Source organism: Montipora foliosa, chromosome 1 (assembly GCF_036669935.1).
Source record: "Montipora foliosa isolate CH-2021 chromosome 1, ASM3666993v2, whole genome shotgun sequence".
NCBI lineage: Eukaryota > Metazoa > Cnidaria > Anthozoa > Scleractinia > Acroporidae > Montipora > Montipora foliosa.
In genome coordinates this window covers 47,949,993-47,960,606 of record NC_090869.1, presented here as the reverse complement: position 1 = coordinate 47,960,606, position 10,614 = coordinate 47,949,993, and the positions used below count along the sequence as shown (strand labels likewise).

Genomic DNA, 10,614 nt, shown 5'->3' with positions numbered 1-10,614 from the left:
GAAGTTAATCAACTCTTAAAATACCTTATAAGAACTTATCTTTGATTGCTTTCCCCAGTTCTCGGGACTGACAACACTTGTCTCAAATATGTTGCCCAAGGTTGTAATAAAAGCAGTGAAAGTTGAGTGCAAGTAAGGTGCAGGAACGGTATATACTTCATGAGAGAATGCCTTGGATTAGTATTACGATGCATCCATGGCATTCTCCCATGGATGTACCCAGGGAACGATACGAAAGGTTTGCTTAGTAACCATGCAGACATTTACAGAAGAAAGTCTGGACTGAGTCACGTTCACTGTGATCAGAAAACAACATTGACATCAGCTATGCGTTTGTCATGTTTATAAGCTAAAGACGTGTGGAAGCCATCAATCGGAGAAAAATGTGTCGCTAAACGAGAGTTTGATAACCCCATGGACAAACACGTCATGCAGGTAATGAAGGGCAACAAAACAATGGGCAATTTGCCTTGTGAGTTTTCCTGAATAGCATGGTATTTTTTCGTGTGCGGTGGAGAGATCGGTGTTGAAGTGATTGGTCGAAGAATGTTTTAAATCTTTATTTACTGAAGGTTTTTAGTGTTATTGTGACCCCATACCAGCCAGCCTCTCTGAAAGCAGTGGTCTGTGTAAGCCGCACCCATGATTTTGAGCCCAATATTTCGGCAAAAAGATGTGGCTTATACACAAGTTTTTATGGTAAAAAGCCATTTATTACCGAACTATTTTGCAGCAAATTTTTAGCAAATGAATTGTAAACAACCGAGGTGTGACAGATTTGTGCGTGCAGGGCAATGTCAGAAACGAAATGAGTCAAACCAGTTCTCTACTGTACAATAACCAAGTGTACAAATTCCTAACTGTACAATTTGTACTCATTTCGTGCGTTTTTTTACAATAACTAATGCAGTTGGATAATAAATACGTGTGCTTTATTAAAAATGACAGTTAGAAAGATTATTGCAGTTAGATGAGCAACTTAGTAGTTGTTGGTTTGAAACACGATGTTTTCGGTTTAGTAATTTCCGCGGGCTTTTGTTTCGGTAATGTTATCGTATTATTATCATTTTCTAGCTATGCGTTGTTATTTTTTAATCTACTGCGGTGAACCAGCCCTAGACTGTAATTTCCGTTAGGGAAATAGCCCAAACCGCTAAGTTTCGTACACGTGCTCTCTTGGTTACATATTTGGTAGGGTTTTCCCAGTTAGTTAGTTCTAGTGTAGACTTCACTGCGTCGACATCTACTCGGCATTGGGCCATAGATTTCTCTCTACACTCGTGGTTATCAAGTCAAGTTAGTGCGTGTGCAAATCAAAGTGAGTAATCTATTTATTGGTTTCTTAGGATAGTTTTTAGTTTTCATCGTTATTCGTTTCAGTATAGTTAAGTCCTTTTGCTAGCTATAAATAGCCTTTATATCGCACTAAGTCGGTCAGTCGCCTTTATGTTCGACACTTCGTTACAGTTTTCTTTCCTCGCTAGCTAGGTTCATCTTATATCGTAATTACGTCCAAGATTAGTATCGTATAGCGTTATCCCTTTATAGTTTGTGCTAGTTCACAGCGGATTATTGCGTTTCAAGCCAGAATAGAAGTAGTACATGCTACAGAATTTACCGCATTTAACTAGTTTCGTCGTTTATATCGTTTTATCCTCTTTGCTATAAAATATATTAGTTAAGTTAGCTTCTATTTTCATTATTGTATTTCAGTTCGAACCAGCATACGACATACGGTATACTACCCTACGGCATAATCAAGAATAAGTTCAAACACGTGGTTGGATTCACACGTAGTTATATGGAACTTTGATCTCAGTATCAATAAACTCTGTTTGTATCGTTGTCAAGAATTCTTGCTGAGTTCGATTTTATGCTGCGCACTTTTCTACCAATGTTATTCGTTTGGATCTTTGGCATTCAATATTCTGTCCATGTGAATTGACATTTAGTTCGAATTTGATCTGCCGTGAAGGAATTCGAAGAATTCGCTGACAAATCTTCACGCCAATCACTCCGAAGCACATTTGCGACAAGTTCTGGCATCTGTCAGCCAACTCAACCCAAGGTTGTCGTTTTGTTGTCTACCGCAATTAATCGGATTTATCGAGGATCTTAACAATGGCTTCCGCTAATCCGCTATCATCGATCGATCAATTAAAGGCCGCCCGCAGATTGGCAGAAACTAACGTGACGGAAACGGTCAATAAACTGAATGAGTTACTCGCTGCACGTGAGTCCACCGACATTGTTCAACAGGTCCAAATGGAGTTGGACGAAGTATTGGAACAATTCAAAATTGCTCACGAGGCTTACCACAACCAAATTAAATCTCAACAGGAAAGAGAAGAATCTGAAAATTATTACGCCTCGCTCCTGGAATTAGCTTCCGAGCTCGAGAGAGAGATTGCGTCATGGTTAATGGCACCTGACGCCCAAAGGTTGTTGACAGGTCAAAGAACCCAAATCCGCCCCGATGATTCGATAAGTAACGCCGGGTCACGCGCGTCCCTCCGTACGCGTTCTGCCGTCAGTTCAACAAGGAGTTCAGCCAGCGCAAAGGCAAAATCAGCGGCGCGAAAGGCAGCGCTCGAAGCAAGAGCCGCAAATCTTTCAAGCTTGCATGAGTTGCAGTTTGAGGAGCTAAAACTTCGACAAAGGAAAGCCAAAATAGAACTTCAAGCCGAAATAGCGGAAGCCGAGGCCGAGAGAAAAGTGTATGAAGAAATCGAAGCGGAAGCGGATGATACGAGAAAATCAATTATTCGCGGCGCACGTAACACCCACCAGCCAGATCAGTCAATTAGGCCTCCGACACAGGTCACGAATGCGTCTACGCCGCGAGAAGGAGTTCCTAAAGATTCTCATAAGCTTAGTGAAACCCCGATTAATTCGCATTCCGTTGAGCCTTACAATGAAGGATATCCAGACCCGCCACGTTTACCAATCAGCCTCCAAAATGGTAGCTTCCATGAGGAATCCTTTCATCGCCTCTTGGAAAGTCAAGAACAGCAAAATCGCGCTATGCAGCAGCTCGTACAGCAGCAACAACTAGGCGTGATGTCCCTTACGTTACCCCAACCGGATATGCAGGTCTTCAGTGGAGATCCGATCGACTATTGCGATTTCGTGCGTTCCTTCGAGAATCTCGTCGAAAGAAAAACTCCAAGTCCCAGCTCCCGTCTGTACTATCTGGTACAGTACACGTCTGGACCTGTGAAAGAACTGATGAAGAGCTGTCTATCAATGCGAGAAGAGGAAGGATACCTCGAAGCAAAACGATTGCTCCGAAATCGCTATGGCCAAAACTACAAAATAGCCGCGGCGCACGTGCAGAGACTTATCGGAGGTCCAGTCATCAAAGCCGAGGATGGCCAAGCGCTCCAGCAGTTCTCAATCCAATTAACAAGCTGTGTTAATACCCTCAGACAAATCGGGTACCTCAACAAGCTGGATAACCCAGATAACCTGAAAAAGATCATCGACAGACTTCCGTACGGCATTCGTTTGAAATGGCGCGATACCGTTGACCGCATTGTCGAGAAAGAAGAAAGGGATGTGACTGTTAAGGACATTATGGAGTTCGTGACAGCAAGAGCCAGAGCCGCCACCCATCCAGTATTCGGCAAGATCTTCAACGAGAACAAGGTGCGGCCTCCGAGTGGCAAACCCCAGAGGAAACCGCCAAAGTCGGGTGGTTTCTCGACCCTTGGGGAAGTGACACTTTCAAAGGCACCTATTGAGAAGCCTAAGCCCAAGTGTCTGCTCTGCCCTTCAAATCACTGGCTTTCACGCTGCGACAAGTTCCGAAAGCAGTCGCTTGATGAGAGGAAGAGGTTTATAGACCAAAAGAAACTCTGCAGTAACTGCCTTCATCCTGGCCATTTCGTTAGGGACTGCCCAAAGGAGAGTTTCTGTAGAGTTCAAGGATGCAGTGGAAAGCATTCTACCTTCCTCCATCCAAAAGACAGCACGAACGCCTCCACGACATTAACTGTAGCAGATAGTCCAAACGGGGACCAGGGCGAAACTGCTGAGCCAACGCCTGCCACTCCCAGTCCAGCTAGCAATGGCTACGTCCGGAACACTTATTCAACTTCAAGTTCTTCCGTCACTGGGCTCGCAATCGTCCCAGTCCGGGTTAAAGCCAAGGGCAAAGATAAGATGGTTCAGACATACGCGTTCCTTGATTCTGGGTCAAACACGTCCTTTTGCACCGAAGGCCTTCTGAGAAAGCTCAACCTCGAGGGAGCCAAGACAACGCTCTCGCTTACAACGTTGGAGGGCGAAAATGACCCAATCGAATGCTCCCTGGTCAGTCTGGAAGCCTTCCATCTAAGTGATAGCCTTGCGGTTCAGCTCCCGAAGGTCTACTCTAGACCAAGTCTGCCAATCCCTTCAGAGGCCATCGCCAAACAAGAGGATATTGACCGCTGGCCGTATCTAAAGGGAATCGATGTCGCACACATAGACGCCGAGATCGGTCTGTTAATCGGTAGTGACGTACCAGAAGCCTTTCAACCCAGAGAAATCCGACAAAGCGAGGATGGTGGTCCCTTCGCTACCCGAACAGTCTTAGGCTGGGTGTTCAATGGTCCATTGGGAAGACCGACAACCACCCAAGTGTCTACTGTGAACTTTCTACAAGCAAACAAAACCCTTGAAGAACGGTTTAAGGAGTTTTGCAATCAAGAATTCAACGACTCCCTGTACGAAACAAAAACGTCAATGTCGCTTAACGACCGCAAAGCTTTACATACCATGGAGGAAACGGTGAAGTTAGTTAACGGCCATTATGAAATGGCCCTACCATGGAAGTCTTTCCCACCACGCCTTCCAAACAACAGACCTTTAGCAGAACGTCGACTTAATCACCTGAAGAAGCGCCTGCTAAAGGAACCAATGGTCTATCAAAAGTACAAGACGTTCATGGACGACCTTCTGTCCAAAGACTACGCCAGGAAAGTAACAAGCCAGGAACTGGGACCTTTAAAAACCCACTGGTACCTCCCACATCACCCAGTGTTTAATCCCCAAAAGCCAGGAAAAATCAGGGTGGTGTTCGACTGCTCAGCAAAATGCCATGGGACCTCCTTAAACGACCAGCTGCTACAGGGGCCGGACCTAACCAATTCGCTCGTTGGTGTCCTCTCGAGATTCAGAGAAGAACGCATCGCCTTAATGTCGGACATCGAGGCGATGTTCCACCAAGTTAGAGTTCGCCCGAGCGATTGTGACGCCCTAAGGTTCCTGTGGTGGCCCGACGGCAACCTGGACAGCGAACCCGAAGAATATGAAATGAGAGTCCACTTGTTTGGAGGAACATCATCTCCCAGCTGCGCGAACTTCGCACTCAAGAAAACAGCCCAAGACAACGAGGCTGACTTCAACCCTGAAACCATTCAGACCGTGGAACGAAACTTCTATGTTGATGACTGCTTAAAGTCAGTTCCCACTGAAGACGCAGCTGTAACCCTCGCAGACCAGTTGCGAGAGCTCCTTACAAGAGGCGGATTCAAGCTTACCAAATGGTTGTCGAACTCGAAAAGAGTACTCGAGTCCTTGCCGGAGTCTGAAAGAGCTGCACAAGTTAAAGGGTTAGATTTCGACAAGCTGCCAGTTGAAAGAGCGTTAGGAGTGCAATGGAACGTGTCATCCGACACGTTTGGTTTCAGCATCATAGTTAAAGACAGACCTGCCACCAGGAGAGGCATACTATCCATCGTCAGCTCAGTGTACGACCCCCTGGGATTCGTCGCTCCATTCATTCTGAAAGCGAAACTTATCCTGCAAGACCTATGCCGTAATCAGTACGGCTGGGATGACAAGATTCCAGACAAATTCATTCATCGCTGGGAGGCATGGCTGCGGGAGCTACCCAAGCTAGAGCAGCTCACAGTTGACCGCTGTTTCAAGTCTCCAGAACTCGGTGGGATCGCCTCATGCCAGCTGCGCCACTTTTCTGATGCATCAAAACAGGGATACGGAGCAGCTACCTACCTCAGAATCACGGATGCAGGTGGAAACGTCAAATGCTCGTTCGTTATGGGAAAGGCCAGACTTGCGCCAATCAAACCAGTTACAGTTCCCCGAATGGAGTTATCAGCAGCCGTCGTTGCAACAAGACTAGAGAAAATGTCTCGAGGGGAATTAAGTCTACCAATCAATCAATCATTCTTCTGGACAGACAGCACCTGTGTCCTGCGTTACCTGGAAAATCAAGACAAGCGATTTCAAACTTTCGTCGCCAATCGGGTCGCGACGATACACGACGCGTCTTCTCCATCTCAGTGGAGATACGTCAACACCCAACTCAATCCAGCCGACGATGCTTCAAGAGGCGTGTCAGCAGACTCTCTTCAACGCTGGCTGCATGGTCCAGAATTCCTTAGTCAGCCCAGCGACACATGGCCAAAAAGACCTGCTGATATGAACACTACCATTCCCGATGACGACCCAGAAGTCAAGAAAGACTCAGTTACGTATTTGAGTCAAGTTACTGCTCGAGATCACACCTCAGAAATATTCGAACGGTTCTCATCTTGGGTCCATCTCAAGAAATTCGTAGCATGGATGCTGCGCTTCAAGTCAAACTTCTCTTGTTTGAGCAAGAAACGAAAGGCAGGAGAGCCGGTCAGCATTCAGTCAACCAGCACTGCCACGCCCATCACCATAGCAGAACTGAACAACGCCGAATTTGAAATCATCAAGTACGTTCAGAGCCAATGCTTCAAGGAAGAGCAAGATATTCTCAAACGAGTAAAACCACAGGGAACCCCGACAAGAAAGAACGGGCTAAAGAAATCCAGCAACATATTCAACCTTGACCCGATCCTGATGCGAGGTCTCATCCGAGTTGGTGGTCGTCTTCAGCGAGCGCCAATCAACACCGATGCAATGCATCCAGTGGTCCTTCCAAAGAAGCATCACGTGGTCAAGCTCATTATTCAGTACTACCATCTCATTTCTGGGCATTCGGGCCTAGAATACACACTGTCGCTCACAAGAGAGAGATACTGGATAATAAACGGAAGATCTACCGTGCGAAACGTTCTCAACGACTGCTTCAGCTGCCGTAAACGTCAGGCACCACTGGCCCAACAAAAAATGGCAAACCTACCCGAGGACAGAGTAACTCCCTCGAAACCGCCATTCACCTATACAGGGGTTGACTGCTTTGGACCGTTCGAAGTCCGACGTGGAAGGACTAAGGTCAAGCGTTATGGCGTGATATTCACGTGTCTCACACTCCGTGCAGTCCATATAGAGGTGGCATCATCACTGGACACAGAGTCTTTTATCAATGCCCTGCGCAGATTTATCGCAAGAAGAGGTCAACCAGAAGAGATGCGCTCAGACAACGGCGGAAACTTCGTGAAGGGAGAACGCGAACTACGAGAGGCAGTCAACGATTGGAACCACTCACAAATTCACGAATTTCTCCTCCAACGGAATGTCAAGTGGACGTTCAACCCACCTGCTGGCTCCCACCACGGCGGAGTATGGGAGCGATGTATACGAACGGTTCGCAAGGTCATGAAAGCGCTTATGAAAGAGCAAGTGCTGGACGACGAGGGCCTCAACACCCTGCTGTGTGAAGTGGAGGCTATAATCAACGGACGACCGATCACAAAGCTGTCAGACGACCCACGTGACCTAGAACCACTGACACCAAACCACCTGCTACTACTGAGGACAGGTCCTGTAGTCCCGCCCGGGAACTTCACGAAACATGATAACTACTACACTCGCAGATGGCGTCAAGTACAGTACTTGGCAGACATATTCTGGAAACGATGGGTTCGTGAATACCTCCCGTCGCTGCAGCAGAGACAGAAATGGACCAAACAGCAGAGAAACTTTGCAGAGGACGATCTTGTTCTGATATTGGATGAAAACAAGCCCCGCAACTCCTGGCCACTCGGTCGGATCCTGGAGGTACATGCCAGTCGTAACGATGGACTTGTACGTTCCGTCAAGGTGAAGACCAGTACATCCGAGCTTGTTCGACCCATCGACAAGATTGTGCTACTGGAGGCAGCTGCTGTATCAAGCAACAGTGACTAAGAACATTATGAACACTGATAATCTATCCTTATTGGTGGATTATGGAACTCTGTTAGACGATGTAATGTAATCAATCAATTAATTAATTACTAGTAGGTATAGTTTAGTTTACCTCGTGTTTCAAACCCTGCTTTCTTTCTTCTTGTAAAGGCTATCTGCAGTACCGCCTTTAAGGGGCCGGAATGTTGGTTTGAAACACGATGTTTTCGGTTTAGTAATTTCCGCGGGCTTTTGTTTCGGTAATGTTATCGTATTATTATCATTTTCTAGCTATGCGTTGTTATTTTTTAATCTACTGCGGTGAACCAGCCCTAGACTGTAATTTCCGTTAGGGAAATAGCCCAAACCGCTAAGTTTCGTACACGTGCTCTCTTGGTTACATATTTGGTAGGGTTTTCCCAGTTAGTTAGTTCTAGTGTAGACTTCACTGCGTCGACATCTACTCGGCATTGGGCCATAGATTTCTCTCTACACTCGTGGTTATCAAGTCAAGTTAGTGCGTGTGCAAATCAAAGTGAGTAATCTATTTATTGGTTTCTTAGGATAGTTTTTAGTTTTCATCGTTATTCGTTTCAGTATAGTTAAGTCCTTTTGCTAGCTATAAATAGCCTTTATATCGCACTAAGTCGGTCAGTCGCCTTTATGTTCGACACTTCGTTACAGTTTTCTTTCCTCGCTAGCTAGGTTCATCTTATATCGTAATTACGTCCAAGATTAGTATCGTATAGCGTTATCCCTTTATAGTTTGTGCTAGTTCACAGCGGATTATTGCGTTTCAAGCCAGAATAGAAGTAGTACATGCTACAGAATTTACCGCATTTAACTAGTTTCGTCGTTTATATCGTTTTATCCTCTTTGCTATAAAATATATTAGTTAAGTTAGCTTCTATTTTCATTATTGTATTTCAGTTCGAACCGGCATACGACATACGGTATACTACCCTACGGCATAATCAAGAATAAGTTCAAACACGTGGTTCGATTCACACGTAGTTATATGGAACTTTGATCTCAGTATCAATAAACTCTGTTTGTATCGTTGTCAAGAATTCTTGCTGAGTTCGATTTTATGCTGCGCACTTTTCTACCAATGTTATTCGTTTGGATCTTTGGCATTCAATATTCTGTCCATGTGAATTGACAGTAGTTGGCAACAGGCCTGAAAAAATCTTGGCTTGAATGGAATTCAAACCCATTGTTGTGAGATTTCAGCTGCATTAAATTAATTTTGCCTTTTCTATTAACTAAGGTATGAACCCTTAACCTTAAACTATTTCCTTTTGCAACAGTCAAATTCCAGGACCTCATGGTGTGCCATTTCAAGGATGCCTTCCTCTTGAAAATGATTCGTCGGTTAATTAATAACTCCTTAACTTCTTGGAGTGAGATTTTACTCTGTCTAATACCAGACAATTTTACTTGTCAACTGGGGGTGCCCTAGGGCACCTATGCATTGAATAGGTTAACCGGTCAAAAACTGTGTCCCCTCCATAAATTAATTATCAAAAGGGTGAGACCATTGCACTAGTACTCTGTAAGCAAGGAATAGAGACAGTAGTTATTGTGACAAGGCGTAGGATATTATTATGTTTATATGTAGGTAATGAACCTAGTTACGGGCTTTCTCTCCAATTATTATTAATTTTCTTAAGAAGATTTTAATTCGTTTTACTTTAAGGCCTCAAGGTACGGGTAAAGAATGGATTTTTCAGGTTTATAAGAAAGATGCCATTCGTAAAAAACAAGGTAAGGAATCTGTTTTGATATTAATTACTAGTACTGGTATTATTTCATTTTCCATGTAGCACATTTTCCTTGTGATACATATGCTGCTGGTTTTTATTAGGATTTTGCTTTTGCATGCAATTATTTTGTCTACCAGTGTTAAACTACTTTTCTGGTGGCCTAATGTTGATGTAAACTTGAGTTAACTGTGATTACTTAAGATCCCGGCAGATCTTAAGCATGTGAGAGACTTTTTTGTTTCTCCCACTGACGGATGTTGAATTCTTATTTGTAAAATGGTGCTATGATAAAAAAAATCACTTCCTTTTTCCTTCAGATTTTGAAAGTGTGTTTGCTTAAAGGGAAAGTACGGTCTAGAAAAAGTTTCTCGGAATCAAAACTTCTTTACCTGCATTATCATACTTGACTGGCAGGTACAAAACGCAGGTCACAGGTCACAGGTCATTATTTAACCTATACAGAAAGTATCCTAAACATTCATAAAAGCTAATTTTAGGCCTAATTAGGCCTAAAGAAACGTTTTTAGGCCTAAGGTTAGCTTTTATGAATGTTTAGGATACTTTCTGTATAGGTAAAAGAATGACCTGTGCCCTGTGCCCTGTGACCTGCCTTTTTCTACCTGCCGATACTTGACCACTCATTTGGACTTGGCTTAATGTGTTTAAATAGCCAACAATAATGCTTCAAAAATAAATTAAATCCGCCATCTTTGTTTTTGTGTATGCAAACGAGGCTATGACGTAGCAATAGTCAAGGATTTTCCCGAACGACTAGATGTACTAGATGTAAACAAAGAAAACA

General features: G+C 44.3%; 1 protein-coding gene across 2 annotated transcripts in view; it reads left to right on the top strand.

Moving 5' to 3' along the window:
* Positions 1-10,614, top strand: part of LOC137999949 (sphingosine-1-phosphate lyase 1-like) — a 51,339-nt gene that overhangs the window by 13,713 nt on the left and 27,012 nt on the right. For both annotated transcript variants that reach the window (XM_068846000.1, XM_068845991.1), the window contains exon 4: positions 9,746-9,813. In XM_068846000.1, coding sequence (XP_068702101.1) covers positions 9,746-9,813 — 68 coding nt within the window. The remainder of the gene's footprint in view (positions 1-9,745; positions 9,814-10,614) is intronic.